General features: G+C 42.3%; 2 protein-coding genes across 2 annotated transcripts in view; both read left to right on the forward strand.

The window, feature by feature from the left end:
* Window positions 1-5,540: 5,540 nt before the first annotated feature.
* LOC109464631 (phosphatidylinositol-binding clathrin assembly protein LAP-like) overlaps window positions 5,541-21,189 on the forward strand; it is a 63,436-nt gene continuing 47,787 nt past the window's right edge. Inside the window, 2 exon segments of the mRNA XM_019761642.1 lie at window positions 5,541-5,743; window positions 10,486-10,616. Of these exon segments, the coding sequence (XP_019617201.1) occupies window positions 5,556-5,743; window positions 10,486-10,616 (319 nt within the window). The 5' untranslated portion in view covers window positions 5,541-5,555.
* Window positions 17,080-21,026, forward strand: LOC109464632 (zinc finger protein 862-like). The gene is made up of 3 exons (XM_019761644.1): window positions 17,080-17,162; window positions 17,359-17,439; window positions 17,688-21,026. The coding sequence occupies exon 3, from the start codon at window positions 17,870-17,872 to the stop codon at window positions 20,216-20,218; it is 2,349 nt and encodes a 782-aa protein (XP_019617203.1). The 5' UTR covers window positions 17,080-17,162; window positions 17,359-17,439; window positions 17,688-17,869; the 3' UTR covers window positions 20,219-21,026.

Consider the following 21,189-nt stretch of genomic DNA (forward strand, 5'->3'; position numbering starts at 1 on the left):
TTTTTGTAACGATGATCTATGTGACATTACTGTAAACTCAGTGTGGGAACTTCAGATATATATATCATGTATCATTTATGAAATAATAAATAAACCCTCTCAGCTGTTCTAGCAAACAGAACTTTATGATAAATCATACCAGATCACACTTATTCCACATAATGTCATAATCAGCTGCACAATCTTATGAGATCCCTGATCTGTTCTTACACCAAACGCCAGGCTCAAGTTCTACGTGATATGGGCGCCTTGGTCCTAGCCACTCTCCTTTCAGTTAAACCCACCTACCAACCCATGGTTTGCCCCGCGACGACACGGAAGCGCCCTCTAGTGACACATGTTAGAACGTCAGTCACTACCATAATGCACTGCAATACTAACAAGATATGATAGATGTCGCTGTGGGACCGTCTGTAGCCATACCTTTGATATCATACACGGTTTCAATGCGTTTTTCCTACGACATGAAGAACATGGTATGATATCTACATACAGGAGTAACAAATGATACACATGGCACCCTATTCTTTTCCTTTTTAAGTTTTCTTCTCTTTGGGGATTTGGTGAGAAATAAAGGCCATAACAATATACATTATTTACTTCGCAACCGCAAAATTCTTGTCAAAGTTATGGTTGTTGCAGTCTTGCAGTACTTTTCGTCTTGTCAGCAAATACTAAAACTTTAAGTTGTTTTTCAGCTGGGTACGTATATCCATACTGTTGCTGTGCATGTGTATTCCTTGATTGTAACAAAGCAATAGAACTCAAGCGTACAATGTTTTCGCGTTAGCTGACAGGTGAATGTGTTACCTATTGTGCTGTTGCGTGTGTTCACAAGTAGTTAAGAAACAGGTATCTTCACAAGCGAGGCCGAGCAAACAGAGATTGACCTGTGACACAAAACAAGCACGGCGGAGAGCGCGATGCTCCGCTTGAGAGTGACAAACTGAGATAAATTGCGAAAACAAACACACGGACAGGAAAACTGGGTCAGCTGTAGAAGCACTACAGGGCGGGCCAGTATCTAACACAAACATCAGGGGTGGCAGAGTATACAGTGCATTTTTACGGAATACAGTTCAATTTTACTAGTATACAGCTAGTGCAATTTTAGGGAATGAGTACAATCGTATTAGCTACTAAGTATACAATGCAAGTTTACGGAATACAGTGATATCGTATTAGTATACAGTGCAATTGTACTAGTATACAGTGCAATTTTACAAGTAAAATTGAATTGCACTAGCTGTATACAAATACGATTGCACTGTATTGTGTAAAATTGCACTGTATACTAATACGATTGTACTGTATTCCGTAAAATTGCACTGTATACTCTGGCACCCCTAAACATGTTTGTAAACAGTGAGCATTGCCTCCTATAGGGCTATAAACTTGTCTTACTTGCGTCTATATATAATCAAATCAAATCAAACCAAGTCAAATTTCTTGCTCAACCGTAAACTGTAACTGGTACAATGTATATGGACGAAACAACAAGGGTAGATACACGAACTATACTAAAATACAATTCTAACAGAGCTAATACATAATGATACTAAAGCTAATCCATTGTATGTTTTCTTCAGAAGAGTATCATTACATTCTGATGTGTCAGTTATTTACAATATCGTCGCTTTTGTGGTGATTCAGATATGGATTTTCCAACGTACACTGATATCTGAGTAGGACATGAAAGGAGCATGCATATTGAAGATATCTGGTTTTATGTATCTATGTGGACGTCTATGTTTCTGTTTGCAAGTAACGTTTTCAGAGGCCAGCAAACTTATTGAAGGTGTGTGCTCACATAAGTCAACTCAGCTATCTGTAAGGTCACTCATTATTTAGGATTCAACTCCGGCCTCCAGTAAGTCCTTCGAATTATCACAATATCAGCCCTTCATAAATTCCCCGTTACAAAACTGTAACGCCCCCGTTTACAAGTGCCTCGATACCTTGTATCCATTTCTTACATGTATGACAACGACTATTCTCAATTATGAGTTGGTGAATATTAAGTGGTATCCTTTCTTTCAAAAGAAGAGCATTGTGCACCCAACAATGCTAGCTACGGGGTTATCCTGACCTGATAGAATTGTACGTCATTAAACGATTACTAATAAGTACACTTTGCTGCACTTTGAACCCCTCTGGAATGCATCTGGCCATTTTTAATGAGTCGTTTTGTGCCCGGACGAAACGTTGTGTGGATCGCCTCTAAGTAGACCACAGAGATTTCTCTCTCGAAGACGCATCGATAGAAGCTGTGCCACGATCTTCAACATACTAGGACCTTCTAATGATGACATAGATGTTGAGGTTCAGCATAGGAAGGTATCACTTCGCTGTGCCATCTCCTTTCATCAGGTACGATCTACTTTAATATACAGTCATTTTTAGGTTAAAGACACCTCAAACGATTCAGGGCAGTAAATGCAACTGGATTTTCTTATCCTTCTTAATTCAGTAAGTTGAATCAAACATATATACCATAGCATACTGATATCTGTGAGACAAAATGATGTCGCTGACGGAAAACGGTTGCTTGTTTGGTGTCGTAGGCTGATTCTAGCTATTTACTGGTAGTACCCAAAAATATAGGAACTTCCCACGTTTTCGTAGCTACTTTTCTGATTATTTCAAACGGTTGAAACATGAAATGGCGACGAAAATAAGCTACGAAATGGCAGATTTCCTCATCCAGAATACTTTTTTTTCTTTTGCTGCCGCTCTAAAATTGCAATTGTATACCTTTAAAACCAATTGGCTACCTGTGTGTATATCTGAACCTTGCTTGTACCCAACCTCTTTCTGCATTAAGTCTATCTACGTCGCAATTGTTACCCGCCCTCTCCTTTTCTTTCCCTTTGTTTAAAGTCTAGATCTGTCCGTGCAAAATGCTGAATCGGTCATGTTGTTTTTGCTACGCAGTTACGTTTAGAAACTGTACCGCTCTGTGCATATGTTCATATCATTTCTGGCCTTACCGTTCGTATTTGCTCTGACATGACATTTACTTATCAACAATGCAAGAGATAGTGTCCCTCGTTATTTGTGAGGTAATTCCTTGAATACTTGTTAATCGCCCTTAAAGTTTTGGGTTGCTGTGCTTGAAAAGAATCACAGGTATTTTCGTATGTGACCCTTGACCTATACACGGAAACGCCCATGGCTGAAAACAAATAAAGAAGGAACAAAGATCAGAAAGGTTGAACACAAGTACGTACATGTACAGGGGGACTTTAAACCTGGGACAACTCTGAATGGGATGTGTTTGCGTTTTAGTGCATGACTTTTTGTGTGTTTCTGTGTATTTGTGTCAGGATGTGTTTGTACAACTGTATGTGTGTGTGTGTGTGTGTGTGTGTGTGTGTGTGTGTGTGTGTCAGTGTGTGTGTGTGTGTGTGCGTGTGTTTGTGTGTGTGCCCGTCTCTCTCTCAATCTCAGTGCCAGTGTGTGTGTGTGTGTGTGTGTGTGTGCGTGTGTGTGTGTGTCTCTCTCTCTCTCTGTATATATATGTGTGTGTGTCTCTCTCTCTCTCTCTCTCTCTGTATATATATATATGTGTGTGTGTGTGTGTATCTGTCTGTCTTTTTCAATATGTATCTGTGTGTTTCCATGTATCTGTTTGTGTGCGCGCCTGTCTCTGTCTATGTGTGTGTTTTTGTTTGTGTGTGTGTGTGTGTGTGTGTGTGTGTGTGTGTGTGTGTGTGTGTGTGCGTGTGTGTGTGTACGCGCGCGCGTGTGTGTGTGTGTGTGTGTGTGCCTGTATCCCACCGTGACAATCGCTCAGAGTATGATCAGTGCCTCAGTCCAATGAGTTCGAAGTCCTCACCACCCCCCTACTCAATCTATGTTACTACCCAGTACACGTTATGTTAGCTGACGAGACTTTGACGGGTTGGTGGTCTCATGACTCATTCATGGCATACCGTCTGCCAAAACTTGACAGGCTGTCCGTGATCAAAGATGTCGGAATAGATCAGGCTTTCCTAAGGGGGTAGGGCGAAATAGATCTCGGCAAAACTAGGGCCAGACTGAAGCCTGGGGTATATGTTTACCTGGTGATTGGGGTTTTACGAACTGAACTCGACGGTGTCTGGACTCCTCTGGCAAATTATTCTCCCTATTTGGTTACTTTAGTACTGTTTTTGAACCAACAGTGTTAGAATAGCCCGATAAAGACTGACTAGAACGCTTTCATCTAAGGATATTCAGCAAACGCTATTTCCTCACATAGGTTGTTTCAGGGCTATTTCAAACGCTTCACGTACAATGTTGTATAAAAGAAATGGCAGTAAATGTCAATATCAGACAGATTTCCTAATCCAGAATATCTTTATGTGTGTGTTACCGCCCTGAAGTTGCATTGGGTGCCTTAAAGATTGACAGAGGATCAGATATAGGTCGGCCCTCGCCGCCCTGCCGTGCTATTTCTGAAGGTGCCACATGTGGAGCCCTGCCGCCAGACGGGGTTCAGACGACAGCTAGCGGCGTGTGCGGTTTCCAGTAGCGACGGGTCAGGGGAACAGGTGAATGGGTGAGGTCAGAGGTTACGTCAAGACGACACGCTCTAGTTCCCTGTACACAGTACCGTCTGCAGAACGTGCTGCGCCTGCGCGAAACATGAGTTTTTCGTCGGATATTTGATCAATATTGCATTATAATATTACCCGTTGCAGAGGATAAATTTTCAAACACAACATTTGAAAACTATAGACGAAATGTCATTCTTAAAAATACGTGAAAACGACCTTAAATGAGACGTTCTGTCGAAGTGATTCTGTCACACCTCACGTCCACCTTCCCACAATGCCTTGCGGGGTCTATCCGGGCCAATGAAACGTTTCCCAGCATTCTAGTAGCTGCCGGCAGCTCTCAAGTGTCCAAAGGCGGGAGTTCCGTAAACCTCCGAGTATTTCTCTTCAGAAAAAAAGTGTTGGCGCGTTATGCATGGCTGACCCGACGGTGTTCAATACCTACAACTCCCGGCCGTGGCAATGGTCCCCAGCAAGGAGGTAAGTATTAATCAATAGATACTTCAAATCTGGGTTCTTTAACAAGGGGTGGGGTTGTGAGTGAAAGGTCCTGGATCTACCGATAGGCACTCAGTGTGTGTTTGCAGTGGTGTCGTGTAGCTGGGAGCAAACATGCCAAATAATGTCCGGTGAAACCCGAGAGCTGACCAGAATAAGGCCCGCTCTTTCTTCTCCTGAAAAACCTACCCGGCTTTCGCCTATTTACACCCGGCGTGAAAAATACACTGGGTGGAACTGTAAACAGAGATGAGCTGGGCAAAGTTTTCCGTGGGTCGTTACCCCGAGAATATAACCTCTCCTCAGATGGCAACCATACCCAGATACAGACTGTAGTCCCTCCAACCCCCTCCCCCAACCCCATCCCCCTCCTCCAACTATCTCGAGAACTGATCTTGATAAATGAACGTAAGGCAAAATCTCCAAGTGGCTCTCTTTAAAACGGAAGCACCCTTAAAACGTGTAAATCCTAAGCAAAGTGGGTCTCTATAAAACCCGATCCAATCGATCACGGATATGCTTGGAGAAGCCCGGACCACATCAACACTTCTGCCGGGAGAATGCTGCGAGACTCCCGTACGCGTCAGGACCATGCTCGGGAGCTCTAAGAAAGCCCAGGAGTTGACCAAGATAGCGAAGACGTTATACTACACGCACGGGAGTCCAGCTATGAACATGGCGCCAACATTCTCCATGTCTCGTCGGTAAGGTAACCCCGTTCCGCAAAGTCGAAATAGAGCAGAACAAAGTGATTGGTTTTCATCTGTTTTTATTTCTTAATCTATCGTTACCAATCTCTCAGTATGGCTAAGCGGGATTTTTTTTCTTCAGTTTTTCCGTAGACAGCACATTTTAAACTGACAGGTTTCTTCGCGGTGTATCGGATAAGGTTCTTTATTTGTGTGTTTTTATATCGGAGAATGCGTGTCCTTCGTCATGGACTGTTTAATTTGTAAGCCTTGCAGAATAAATACAGCGGACGGTGATATCAATACAGTAATGATAGAAGAAAAGGCACTGGGAAAAAAATCCTTCCCCAAGACAAAACTCGGACTAAATTTAGACTCCGTAGGTTTGGATACGGCTTAGTTTGTACTATCGCACTATTAAATGTTTTCAAATACCTTTTTCGTCAATTTATAGCCTAAAAAAAGCAGAAAGGGGTCGCGGAAGAACTGAGATGGTATTAGATTTTATTACATCCAAAGTAAATATTGGTGTAACACTCATATAAGAAAGAAAAGAAGATTATGAGATTTAGAATACAGCGCCATTGCGTGTGCATGTGGCACGAAATTCATACGTCTTAAAGTTGAAGAATGCGGTTAAAGAAATAACACCTGACCTAAGACAACCGTCTACCCCTAGGAGAGACGTTACGGTTTACAGTTGACAAAGGCGTACGATCAATAAGACGTATTTACTCGTAAGTAGGACAGCTAGGTACATGGCGCTGATTTCATCATTGTTAAAGACAGTGTATATTGAGCCGGAAAGGGGGGAGGGCATCCGAAAGAAAGGCTCCTAGACACGGGCAGACTTTCTATCGACCCCAACCCCACGGTGTTGTTTTCGACACATTAAAAACACATAATCGAACTTTTTTCGGGGGTGGACCCCTGCAAGGGACATGAATTTTTGGAACATTGTACAATCAGTTTTCTAACATTGACATCATTGTTGAAGACGTTGTATATTGAGCCGGAAAGGGGGAGGGCATCCGAAAGAAAGGCTTCCAGACACGGGCAGTCTTTCTATCGACCCTTAAGAGGTTGGACACGGTGTTGTTTTTGGACACATTAAAAACACTGAATCGATTGTCAACAGGAATTTATCCGTGTGCTGAGTGAGAGAAACGCAATTTGTCACGCGAAACGTTGTATAAGGCCTAGGAAAAAAATGTGCTTCCTGTTTCCCGACCGACCCTAGAAAAAAATTGCCGACCCTAGCTTTTTTGGGACGTTTTTTGGGTGGATCACTGCAAGGGACATACATTTTTGGAACTGCTGATCGACCTATTGATCTGACATCTGAGTGATGAAACATTGTACAATCAGTTTTCAAACATTGACATCGAAATTAAAGTGTCCTCATGTAAGTTCTACTTTGTTAAACTGTATTGTATAAGTTGGATCACTCTAGAGATCGCCAAAGTCTAAAAGCAAAGAAAGAAAAAAATCACTTCCTACAGATGTCGCGACCCTAATTTTTGGTACCACCAATAAATAGGCAGCCCACAATACAAAACGTTAACAATCAACCGTTTACCGCCAACGACAAACGTCAACGAAAATGCATTTTTTTTTGGCCTCACAGATATACGCTATTAGCTGAACTGGCCAGAAAGTTCACTTTGTGCATTTCTCGCATTTTTTGGCCTCACAGATATCAGTACGTTATTGGCTCAACTTACCACATTTAAAAAGCTGACCAGAAAATTGACTTTGTGCATTTTTGCGTACGCTATATGCTCAACTTACTACATTTAAAAGCTGACCAGAAAGTTGACTTTGAAAGTCTATTTTTTAAATTTTACTGCCCTGAAATCGCTTTAGGTGCCGCAGATATTTTAGAAAACTAAGGAGATGGGAATTTGCCAGGTTCAGACAAGAATTCGGCTGTTTGTTCGGTGCTATTTGAGGCTGAATTCCGAGGGAAGTCTGAAGAAACGCCTCGGGTTCCATGTGCACATGGCTGGACCGGCGTCTTTCCTGCAAGGAATGTGAATAACCTTTCAACCAGGATAATGGGGTCGTGTGGACAAAGCGTTCGGCTCAGAACCAAGAGGTCTCGAGTTCGAATCCTGCCATGCCACCGATCTTATGCCCTTGGGAAAGGCACTTCACACGAATTTTCTTACTTAACTCGAGTGAGAAATTTTAAAGAGCTGACTATGTCTGTAACATGTTATCCGCGAAGTTCATGCGTTTGTCTGCGTTAGTGGCGGCAAAAAAAAAGTTGGAAAAACTTGAGTGTGCCGTCACCATGTCTCGTAATAAATGTTGGAATAGAAAAAAAACACTTTCAGTAACGTTTTTGAAGTCACGCGACAGGGCTCCAGACTTGAGACTTTTTGACTTAAGAGCAACGTTGCCCCTCCCCCTAAAAAAATTGGGGCGCACCAGCAAGGTGCACACACTTTTCTGTTGGACGGAGTATCAGCCAAGCTAGCCTGGATGCCAGACCCATAGCTAGCACGCTTGGTCCCAAGTTACTAGTAACTGGCGTGTGATCAAGGGGCTGTGGTATAATTTCCTTGGGAGCATGTTGGCCCTGATGCCGAGGATCTGTCCCGTGAAGTCTGGCAGCCAAGGTACAGTCAAGTTGACCTTCCTGTGGTATATACTTGCGTGATTACCCTCTTGCGTAATGTCTGTTTTCCAACCAAAAGCACAAACCTCTCAAACCGTTTGTTGCAAAAACATATCAAAAGAGGGCATGTAAACGCAGACAACACTGTCTGTTTGTGACCGCATAAAAGGTTTCCTTTCCGTTTCAAAACACCGTCTGCGTGTACTTCTTACCCCCGTATTAACTTCATCTCAACCACTCGAATTTCTCTCTCTCCTCTGTCCTTCGGTGTTTTTGTAACATACTTATTTATGTCTTCTGTCGTTGTTCCATGACCTCTCTCGGCCTTGACGAGGTTGCAGGTAAGAATGGGGTAAATCGACCATCTACAGCAGTCAACAGGTACTCCAGCTAGGGCTAAAGGCGCCGACCGGACCACGAGCAGCCATGTTGAACCAGCTTTCATTGCGTTCATGTCCAGAACAAAACGAGGGGACTTGAGTTTGTACTCTCCAAGCAGAGACTTGGATTTTGGCTTATTTTTGTCGTGTTTTTAGTCTTTTTTATCGTTTTTTTTCTCATTGAAATTGATGTTGGGTTGCCTTAAAAGACTTTATTGCAAAACAGAAATCCAGATTAAAAAAAGCCTAAAACACGCCAAAAATAATCCAAAACCCAAACCTCTGCTTGGAGTCTATTGAGTTTGTCCCATCCAAATGCATTCACTGGAATCCAGATTCGTTTAAACGTGTTTCCCGGTCGATACAGCAAAGTGTTACCACAAACAATTTTTGGTGGGAACTTTCAAAGGCACCCAAAAATGATATATCAGGGCAGCAAAATTAGATTTTTGGTCATTTTAAAAATGTATTAATTTGACTCAACCCTATCCCATACCGCGATATCTGTGATGCAAAATTGTGATGTCGCTGACGGAAATGTTTTCTTGTTTTTGTTTTACCTAAATTTCGAAAACTTTGAAACTTATCTTCTATACAGTTTTAGAGAAATTTCCTCTCATTTCTGTATAATGTACTGTCAACAAAAATCATCCTCGATTTTATCTAATTATATAACTAGTATCTACCGTTTCAAATAGCAACGACCGTACACGAGACCGATAGAAGTAAGCAAATCGGCTCCAGATTTGATCCCCCAGAAAAGTTCTGCAAACAGCGGAGCCAGTCTTCGCAGGTACACGGTAACTGACATCGGCAAACACGGGGTCACTTTCAAGACCGGCCGGTGACATATGGTTCTTGCCGTGTAACCAGCTGCTCGGAAAAACCACACGACTAGCTATAGTACTCGGCTAGCTTAGCGCGTTTATTTTCGCATGCAAAGGGGATTTTCGCATGATTATGGCTTTGATATTACGATACGACGGTACAAAATCGTTAGCCTGGTTACCAGACCTTTTATAGCTCCCGAGTCCTACATCCTCTCTATTTGCGGAGAGGATGTAGATAGGACTCGGGAGTTACAATAGGTCTACAAAATCGTCGTCTTTTTGTGTACTAGCTTTACGCAGAGCGTACCTCCTGTACTTCTCTGACGATCCGACAGGTGGTATCGCGCGTCAAAATGCTTCAAATATAGCTAGCTGTGCCGATGTTTCAGAAACTGTGGAAAAAGGGACAGTTGCAGGCATAGAAAAGCAAAGTGAAAGACTGAAATACACCTATCGTCAGTGGTACCCGGTCCTTAACTGTATATTTTTATGCCTGATTGTCAATATACAGACAGGACCGGAAAATACCTTGAAACATATCACTGCTTGGTACGGACCTCCTTGCCTCTACCGAGCTTTAGAAGCGATTGGAAAGAGTAGAAATTGGTCAAATAGACAGATATCATGTTAGCGGCAATCTGTAGTCTATAGCGGACCAATTTCTATTCTTTAAAAATCGCTTCCCGAAGCCTGGTAGAGGCTAGAGCAGCGTGAGTAAAATTGAATTTGGCGGCTCCTCTGACAGGTGGGAGCGGCATCACGCTCACGTGACCCGGGGGAGGTGGACACACAGGCCGCCATCTTGCCCGAGCAGCCATTTGCTGTGGCGTCAAGCCCGGTACATCCTGTCACGGGGAATTCAACCACATTCTAGCCCGTCTTTGGGACTAAAACTCAGCGGTTTGTGTCTTTTTCGTGTCCCAGGATGTCGGGGCAGAGCGTGACAGACCGTCTGTCGGCGGTGCAGCACAGTATCACCGGCTCGGCGCTGTGCAAGTCGGCGGTGAAAGCCACCACACATGAAGTCATGGGCCCCAAGAAGAAGCATTTAGACTGTAAGTATATTACGACATTGACGTGATGATCATTTAAAACTAGACCCAGCCGGTTTGATAGCTAATAGGTAGTTAAGATCGTTGTTAGGCCTTTTTTTCAGGCCACGTGGATTATTATATACGTGACAGACGAGAATCTTTGGCGGTGGGCACCCGAGCTAGCCCGTGCTTCAGGTCAAAGGTGCGCCTGCTGCAATTTTCGCCCCAAAACGATGTCACCCCACCCGAAAACGTAGCCATTTCCTTACCCAAACATTTCATATTACACACAGAATACACAAATGTATCTGTCTTCGTGTTAGGAGAAGGCGAAACGCCCGAAAAGATCGTATAAGTGACCTCCATTGGGGCGATTAGAGGTCGGAGTTGTATTGGGTTTAGTAGCAGGGGGCCCCAATTTGGGGGAGGGGTGTGTGTTTAGCCTCAAACACTTGGACATTGTCGGTTTTGTATTGGCTTCTTTTTGTTTGATCAGGATGAGCTAGGACAAAGACAATTCAAACAGTAGTTGACATCATTGTCTATGTCAGCTATTTAAACCCTGTCTGGAAATGCCGTATTAAATTCCCAAGGGAGAAATTATTTTTGCCTAAATCTATAACTTGATTTTTTTTTTGTGGTTTTACACACCTGCTGTGTTGTGTTATTGTCTTTTTCAAGCTTGAAGGCCATTTTACAAAGGCAATTATTGTGTATTCTATAGTCTGGTATTTCCTGATTTTCCACATATTCCATCAGAAAAGAAAAGAAAAAAATTCCTAAGGGCCATTTTAAAGAAATTGTTTCACCCACTTCCTGAAATTGTGTGGTTGAAATCTAGGTTATTTGGGGTCATAATTCCTTGACCCTGTCAAATATTATACCACTCGTTCATATGAAACCATATTTCTTCCACAGTATTATATGACCCAAATTCCATCACAATGTGAAAGAAACAATTGATGGATTGTTCTTGATAATAATACAGGTATTCCCTGAAGACATTTTCAACAAAGCAAGACAATTAAGTTCCCTGATAAAACAAGAAGATATAGCTTATTCTGGCCCAATACAATTAGTAAAAGAGATGCATCCCTATTGTAATGAATTTTCATTTTTTTTCAGCTTGTCTGGGACAGAGACACATGTTATTGGGCATATTAATATTTCATATCTGCTATTTTATGGCCTGTGTAGCGAGCACAAAAGGTTATCGTGACCATAGTGTAAAATTTTTCAGAACTTGTGAATCCTTTCGTTTTATTCTGTATTTTTTTGAAGGATGGATTTATAACAGTTGAATATTAATATGGTTTGATAGCAGTTTTGTAATTTGTAAGAAAATATTTTTATCTTTTTATTGCATTCCTGTTCAATAGATTGGCCTCTAAAGGATTATGGCTTATAAAAGAACTCCAAGGATTTTTCATATTGAATTGATAAATATGAATTGATTTATTCAGAAATGCTAAAGACCTTGCCCTTTTTAATTTTATCAGTTTTTTTTTATACCATAGTTGTTTTTTTGCCCTTTTTCCTTGTACTTTGGACTAGCTGACCATAATACAGTACCTTTGAACACTTGGCTTAGCATACAAATGGACTTTACAACAGCCCGACACACCCAATGCATGTTGGTAAATATTAACTACTGTACAACAAAAATAGTACACCCCATACACTAACGTTAATTTATGACTGCACCTACAATGGTACATTATGATAATCTATGATGTCAACATATTTGCAGCACGCTTATCTCTAGTTATGATTGTATCTGAAATGAAAAGCCTTACCAAATATGGATATAAGTATATGTATTGTAATGACTGTTCTTTGGCATTGTCGTAACTAAGGTAATTAAGCATTATCCAATAGATGAAGGGAATGATGAATATAATTGATTTCTGGTTGGTAATTGAAAAGATTTTGGTTATGTTGTGTATTGATTCTAATTACTATTCTAGTAGATAATTATTTTTATGCATTCATTTTTGTTAAAATGAAAAAAAAATTCTCTTTTTTATTGCAGCTAAATCATTAGTAAATGTACACGTATTTAGATATGCTATTATGGAATGACTCATTGTATAAAATATGCAAGATATTTCTTGGAAATTGACTTGTAATTTGGCCATCTGTGATTTGCAGAAAAGAATGACAAGATAGTCCACCATTTTAATGTGTACCATGAAAAAGATATGAAAGTATAAAAAATAGTTTTTTTTTTACCAAATTTGATTACAAATATCTTGGTAATACAACATTCAATTTACTTAAACAAATGATTTCTTAAAAAGTACATTGTGAATTCAATAGCTGACAACCTCACATACTTTTTACCCTGTAGCCCTACCATTATAAATGCTGAAACAATGAATTGATGTAATATCAAAATATGCAGGTATTTTAATAGAAGTCATGAGTCATGGATTAAATGAAACAAGCTCTCAAGAGAGAGTCTGAACCAACGATTGATAATTTATAATATAAAATTATTACAAAATCTGACAGATTCATACAATAATCCATGCATTAATGGCAACACAGTGGAAAAATTTTAATAATATATATATTCTGGCACAAATTTGAACTCTTCTCAGACATCATAATATACTATTCATTCATTTATGCATTCAGAAGATAGCTAGATCCAATGTGTGATGCAAAAAATGTAACTGTTTTATGTTAGGGACATCACATTTTTGCCTCACAGATATCAGTATGATATGATTGAAGTTCCTAAATTAAAAAAAAAATGAGAAGAAAATTGAGTTTAAAAATCCAGTTTTGTCACCCAGAAATTGCTTTGGATTTGGCAGGTAAACTCGTATTTCCCCAGAACTATTGTAGACTGGAACTCGTTGCCACCAAGCACAGTTGGGGCATCATCACTAGAAAGCTTTAAACAACTCCTGCAATCAAATGTGCAAAGATCGAGTGTAACAAGTCGTTCGGTGTGATATAGCTAGCTGCCGCCGCGCCGCGTGCCTGCAAAGCTGGTGTGTTACGCCGATGGTCGGTTATACCGGCTATACCGATACAGATACAGGTACATGTAAGAGTGTGAGCACTGATAGTGATAAGCATTGCCTTTCAAGTCAAGTGGTAGCTTTCCTTATCTTGGTAGGCGTGGTCAGCAGTGCACCTGAAGGACTATTTGAATTAATTGCAGCCAATTTGGGCTGTGAAAGTGGGCAAATTATCCCTGGGCCACTGCATATGAATGCACAGGAGGGACAGTCGGGGAGATTTTGGATCTTTAGGATTTGCTTTGAAGAAATCCTTTGATTTCAGTAGAACTCGAAAACATTTCTTTCTGTTGTCTGCAATATTAGCACATTTGTACATTTACGTGCAAGTATGTAAGTCTGTCTTTAGGAGTAATAAAGATGAAATCTAGAGATACTGTTGAATGGTAGAAATGGGAAAGAATGAAATCAAAAGCCTTGAATTTTCTACTTGCCCCAGGCACTTGCCCCACTGCTCAAAGCTTATTGTTACTTTGCTAGCTACATTAACAAGCACAGTACTATGCTAGACTCGAAATCCTTCTTTTAGATGCATTCATTGAAAATTACCAGCAGCAGACACAGGTGGTATTTTAAGCTCTGCATAGGGAATTGAACAGTTATCACATTAATTTGGGGGTTACATGTATATCAAAAAGAATCAATATGATAATTAAATGATTGAGTTGTAAAAGAAAAGGACTGTAAAAATGTCTATTATAATATGTTACTACCATCCAAGGCTAGAAACCAGGGTTGGAATCCTACCAGAATGTTCCTGTCAGTCTTGTGTTAAAGTGCTGATGGCAATGTTTGGATTTCTGTGGTCAGGGAATATGGTGCCATGTGTAAACCATATGTGCCTGGCCAGCCTTACACTTGTCTGTCATACTGTAACAGTTACATGTAGATACACTGACACATGGCAGGGCTCGAAATACAGTATTTTTTTTCTGCACTGGTAAGGCCTAGCAGCCTTCTCAAAACAAGCCGGCTACCGGCGAAAATCGCCGCCTACTTTCATTTTTCGGCCGGCTACTTTCGTAAAAAATTTCAAAAAATAAAACAATGATTACCAGCGTCTACTTTACAGAATCGCCGGCCGTTTCGCCGGCCGATTTTTTTGATAATCGTCTGGCAATTTTCTGATAGTTTTCCGGATCTGCTTGGTGCAATATCGTTGTTTACGATGTGCGAACAAGCACGAGTCGCACTCAGAGGGAGGGCGTTGGTCGCGTGCACTAATGACCTGGCCGGCATGCACGTAGAACTAGAAGCTGGGACACGCTGTGGGAAACCAACACCCGCCGGCGAGCAGGGGGATCGCATTTCTCAGCGCGGAATATCCCCGCCCACCGTCTGCCCGCCGGCGCCGCCGAGAAGTGGCATGCTACTAGCTGGTTTCCACGGCAATGGAGGCTCGACTAAATCTTGGCCTACGATTGGTGTTCCCAATGAGTCCAAGATAAATAACAGGATATCGGGGAAATTGTTCATTCACTCGGGATCGCAACATAAATATGTTTATTTTTTGTTATATGTCTAAGACAAAGAATTGAAACACACGTACAAACAAATGAGGATGAGCTTATGATTAATATTACGTGGCCGGGCGAGAGTTCATTTCATAATATTACGTAGCCGGGCGAGAGTTCATTTCATAATATTACGTAGCCGGGCGAGAGTTCATTCATACCTAGGGGGTATGATTAATTTTGTTTTGTTGTGACCTGTACTTATCCAAGTGTGGCAGAAATGTGCAATAAAGGTCTTCATTCATTCATTAATATTACGTGGCCGGGCGAGAGATTTCTAAACCTAGGGGGTATGATTAATATTACGTCGCCGGGCGAGAGCTCATTTCTAGCGGGCCGGCGGAGGAACTCAGGGCGGCATGGCTTTGAGGCCCTTTGAAGTAGCGATGACACGACGGTGTTAGCCACGCCGGGGGTTACAAGAAACTTCTCAGCCAATCACTAGAAAGATTGTCGTCAGGGCGGCCGCTACCGGTAGCGCCACTAAGTCTCGCCTGTCAATCACAATAAAGAGCGAACTTTTCCGAATGACGTCGGGAAATTTCGGCTTTTGCCGAAGGTCTGTGATTGGTTACGCACAATGCACGGAAATCTACGAACTAGGGAGCCTCGTTATCAAGTTTCAAGGCCTGGAAGTTTGCAGAAACTTAAACAGGCATGGCTTCTGGACGAAAACGCAGGATTACCGACTTTTTCAAGCAGAAAGGTATGTAACGAATATTCTGATATAGGTAGTATCTCTCTCGCCCTTATTACCCTTTCTTTGTTTTTAATTAAGACACGAAAATAGAAGCAATGTAACGAACTGACAATTTCAAGTACAACTGCGTTTTGGGCAATTCTATTTTTGAAGCCTCGAGGCCATCTTGCGTGTTTGTTGTTGTTTTTTAGCATACGAGTAACGACTATATATTACGGGCTTCGAGATTATGAGCAAGTTTTCTAGGGAAGTAGGATCCTGGGGAATTTTGAAATGGTATCTACAGCGTTTTTCAGAGGATTTCACAGTGAGAAAAAACCTCTTGGAAACAGACCGGCGATAACAAAGCTGTTATTGATGAATTATTCATTCTGTCCCGAAATGTGCTAAAATACTGCCGCAAACCACGCGGTCTTGCATAAATTAAATTCAGTCCGCTGCTCAGATTCTTATCTCTCGTGGTCTAAGGGCTCCGTACTGGTGGTGACGTCTGATGTAAATTGTAACCTAACCGAGCAGTGAGCACGATTTAAATTATGTATTTTCAGTTTGCATCACGGACGCTAATATCGCGTTTGATTTACTAAAACTGAGTCTCACTTAAAGTTCTGCAGAACTTGTTCAAAAAATCTTTTTTTTTCCTCGGCAAAGGAATCCAACCCCACGTCGACGGGAAAAACGTGGAGGTAAAAGCAACTCTGAATTCTCTTAACGCCATGGTCTATCTATAACAATAGACACCTCGCACGTCTTTCCCGTCGGTGTGAAACACAAAGGGGGTCGCAACCGCGGTTGAGGGCTAAGGGGATCCTTAGTTTGGGCAATAGTCGGAATCGCTATGTAAAATGAAAATTAGGTTTGGCATTTTTTGACCATGGTTGCCTACTTAAACAATTTGTTGAGTTTTCTTGTGTCCCCGTCGAGTGTACCAAGTTCGCGGTGCTGCATAATAAACAGGCCGCATTTGCGGGGTCGATGACCTTTGGGCGTGCGTTTAATATTTCGTCCGATCTTACCGGCTCACTTTTTATTTTCGGAAGTCGAGACCATGCTCGGTCGGGGAAAAAAAGTTAATTCGTCGAGGCTTCGGCCGGGTGTTAAAATTGGATGCCGTAAATCAAACTACTCCGTTCACCCAACGGTGAACCGATTGACCCCCCATCCAGACTAGCTAGGGGGCGTGCTATGGAATTGTGGATTGATGTAAATCATTTAAGTGATATTTATATATTCAACCATTCTCTAGATGATCAACCAGAAGAGATTGAGCTGCAAGTACTTTCATCCACGTCAGCTGCAACTTGCAAGGGTCCTTCACAAGGTATGACATTTGAATCATTCAATGAAAAAATATTGATACATGATAATAAAATAGTTAGCCTTCCTTGTAAAGAACACAATTGATTATTTTATATTACAAACACATGATGAGGGCATAATGAAGTAAACTTTGAGGTTGTGTTATTATATTTCTTTATTGCTCAAATAAATGAAAACCAATGATTTTTATTTTGTAGATGCCGGTGCTGAAGAAAACTTGACTGAAAGCGGTGCAGGTCCTTCTACCAGTCTTGGAGGATCTTCGGTTCGTTCTGAAGGTAACATTGCATTTATTTCATTCTCTATACAGAAAGTAAAAAAAAAACTTCTTCTAAGATTCTAAATTTTTCATTTCTACATAATATAAAATTGAACTTGATTTGTTGATAACTCCATGGTAATAACTTTGCATAACTTTGTCTGTAGAAAGTTTGGCAATTCTTTTCTGTACATTGGCGAGTGATGGATGTTTTCTTTCATCTGTGGTTTAAGTGATTTATGTCTCAAAATTTTATTTTTCTTCCAGTTGGCGTTGCTGCTCATCCTGGCATTTCCCTCGAAGAAGGAAAAAGCCTTGTGGAGTCTTTGTTCGACAAGGCCCAACACGTGCACAGCTACTACACATGCAGGTCCAAGAACTGTACCTCCTTCTCCATCTCTGAAAGCCAAAGAGTGAAACACCTGAAAGAAAAGTTCAAGCATGACTGGATGTTTGAGAAGGATGTTTCCTTTGATGACAGTGTAGGGGTTTGGTGGTTAGCATACGTGGAGGGTGAAGGAATGTATTGCCTGCTGTGCAAGAAGCACAATCAGATAAACACGCAAAACAAAAGTGACAAGTATGCCAGGGTACCTTCGGTCAGGTTTAAGAGGTCGGCAGTGACAGACCATGGCAAATGCAATGTCCACACACGTAGCTCGGAAATAGAGTGCCAGCAGAAGAGAGGCAGTATCATCAACAAAGAATTCGAGAAGAAGCAGGGTGCCCATTTCACTGCGGTGTTTAAAGCATTCAGCTGTGCCTACTTCATTGCGAGGGAGAATGTTGCCAACAGAAAGTTCCTGCCCTTGCTGAACTTTTTGGAGGGTGTAGGTGTCCCCGATGTAAAGTACTTCGAACACAGAAGTGAGGGCTCGATCAAGGACGTTTTCCTCACCATTGGACAGACCATCCAGAAGTCTGTCATCGAGCAAATTCAGAGATCCGGTGTGTTTGGTGTCCTGGTTGACGACGTAACAGATGCTGCAGCCCTGGAACAAATGATAACATTTGTACAGTTCGTGGACACTGACAACAACAGGCCAGCTGTAGCCTTTCTTGGCACCAAAAATGTCCTGGAGAGCCACGAGTCGGCCAATGCGGAAGCTCTGTTAGAGAACTTCACGGAACTGTTAGATGCCTGTGGGCTGGAGGTGTCTGACATTCACGGCCTGTGCTCGGATGGAGCAAGTGTCATGCTCGGTAAGAAAGACGGGTTTGCAGCAAAGTTGAAGAGGCTGCCTGGCTGCAAAAAAATCCTGGCCTTTCACTGCGTGTGCCACAAGCTGGCACTGGCATGCTGCGATACGAGTGGTGACCTGAAAGCCATTAAGGATGTAGAGGAGGTGCTGTTGAATGTCTGGAAATGGCTGAGCTATTCACCCAAAAGAACAGCGGCATTCGTCAAATGCCAACTTGCCATCAAAGGCATGGCTGCAGCCAAGACCCCATCAGCCCAGCAGAGCGTCTGCCGAAAGCTGAAGAGAGCTTGCCACACAAGATGGCTTAGCTTCGACCAGTCAGTTAAAACAGTCTATGCGGACTTTTGGGCATTACTGCAAACCTTGTCTTCCTTCAAGTCTTGCCCTGTTGCAACTGGGCTCCTGAAAAAGATGAAGTCAGCCAAGTTTCTGGGAATACTCATCATATTCAGGAACGTTCTGCCAGAGTTAGCACAGCTCTCAAAGAGTTTCCAGGCAAATGCCCTGAACTTCTCCGTCGTGTCCCCTGCCATTGATTACACCAAGAGCAAGCTCCGGGAGATTGAGGAGTCCAACATCATCATCAATCAGCTCAGACAGGACCTGGACCCTAATGACGGACAGTTCAGGCACACAGAGATTTGCCTGACAGAGGCGGTCGAAGTTCAGGTGGCAGGCCTTACACAGAAGTACACAGATGCACTTTGTCAGAACATTGACAGAAGATTTCAAGACAGCCTTCCAGTCGTCTCAGCCTTGTCAATATTCGACCCCGAGGCACTGCCACAACCTGAGTCTGAACGCTTCAGATCGTATGGCTCAGAGAAGATAAGCGTGCTAGCCACCCATTTCTTCGAGGGTTCCGAAGACAAGCAGAGTCAGCTCAGAGCAGAGTGGGGGAAGTTTAAGTACGACATGCACACAAACCTGAAGCCTCAGCTACCTAAAGATCCCCAGACCTCAGGACGTCTGTGTGCTGCTAGTGCCACACCGCCAACTACAGGGAGTGCCACACAGTGGTGCCTAGAAAGGGTTATGGAGCTAAAGACTTCATATGGACATGTCTACCCAACACTTGTGCACATTGCAAAGGTGGCATTGGTGCTTCCACTATCCAATGCGTGGCCAGAGAGAGGGGCAAGCAAGGTGAAGCTCATCAAAAACCGCCTACGGACCAGGCTGGGTGGAGACATGCTCAATGCACTGTTGAACATCTCCATCAATGGTCCACCAGTGAACAGCCCTGACTCCACCAGCATGCTGACCTCTGCAGTGAAGTCCTGGTTTGCAGAGAAGAAGAGGCATGGGTCCAAGAAGCTGGCGCAGGAGATTAAACAACAGCGACAACAGTTACGCATCCAGAAAACCCTGGCACAGCTGCGACAGCGGTATGGGGAGGAGGCTCCTCCCCAGTCCGAGGAGGAGGCCCTGATGGATTACCAGGAGTCCGAGAGTCAAGATGAAGATGCTGAGATGGACCAGTTGAGGCTCCTTGAAGAGGCTGATGCGGTTTCTGTAGCTAAGGCAGTCATGGGTGAAACACCTCCAGACTCAGGATGCGACTCAGACTCTGATCTTGATGCAGAATGCTTTTAAGTCTAACTACTGTAATGTAGTACTAATAATCAAATGTACTACAGTCTGAGATGACTTAGTGTATACCTGACAAGTAACTACCTCTTGTGTATAGTTTAACTTAGGAGGACAGTCCACTGAGTCAGGTCAGGTGGCTGTCCTCTGCCCAGTTACAGTATCACTCATGCTGTAATGTTCAGAGATCTAAGTGTATACCTGACAAGTAACTACCTCTTGCTGTGTATAGTTTAACTTAGGAGGACAGTCCACTGAGTCAGGTCAGGTGGCTGTCCTCTGCCCAGTTACAGTATCACTCATGCTGTAATGTTCAGAGATCTAAGTGTATACCTGACAAGTAACTACCTCTTGTGTATAGTTTAACTTAGGAGGACAGTCCACTGAGTCAGGTCAGGTGGTTGTCCTCTGCCCAGTTACAGTATCACTCATGCTGTAATGTTAGTTCTGGGATGACTTTGTTTATACCTGAAAAGTAACTACAGCTGTACTTCTTGTGTATAGTAAGTTACTAAGGATTCCAATTACTTAGGCAGGAGGAAGTAACTTGTGCAATGTATTGTTGTAGGAGGTCTGGTCGGCTAGTAGCATGATCTCCTCCCTGCAACCCTCAGACTGTTGTACTCTGCACTGCAATGATTCCTGTATTTCTGAGTGACTCCCTGTAAACACAGACGTCTGCCATGATCTCTATTGATTATTAAAAGTTTATTCATCATTCTTGATGGCTTCTTCTTGCTTCTCTGTTTGTACTTTTGAATTTTGGTAGATCAGGTAGTTACATAACAAATGACTAAAAAACACATGTCAACATATCATGAATGTCAACAAAACAGCTGATTTTGTATTAGTTACAAAAGCAATTGTTTCTAGTATCTACATCAATCAATGGTAAAAGTTGCACTGAAAATGCACCAAAAGCCATATCCAGGGGTCTAGATTTCAAAATTTTCCCGGGGGTCGGCCCCCCGGACCCC

Source organism: Branchiostoma belcheri, unplaced genomic scaffold, assembly GCF_001625305.1.
Source record: "Branchiostoma belcheri isolate BF01 breed outbred unplaced genomic scaffold, Haploidv18h27 scaffold14, whole genome shotgun sequence".
In the NCBI taxonomy this organism is placed as follows: Eukaryota; Metazoa; Chordata; class Leptocardii; order Amphioxiformes; family Branchiostomatidae; genus Branchiostoma; species Branchiostoma belcheri.

What these genes read in the sequence shown, in the direction of transcription:
- LOC109464632 (XM_019761644.1), top strand. Translation starts at nt 17,870, where the DNA reads ATGTTTGAGAAGGATGTTTCCTTTGATGACAGTGTAGGGGTTTGGTGG.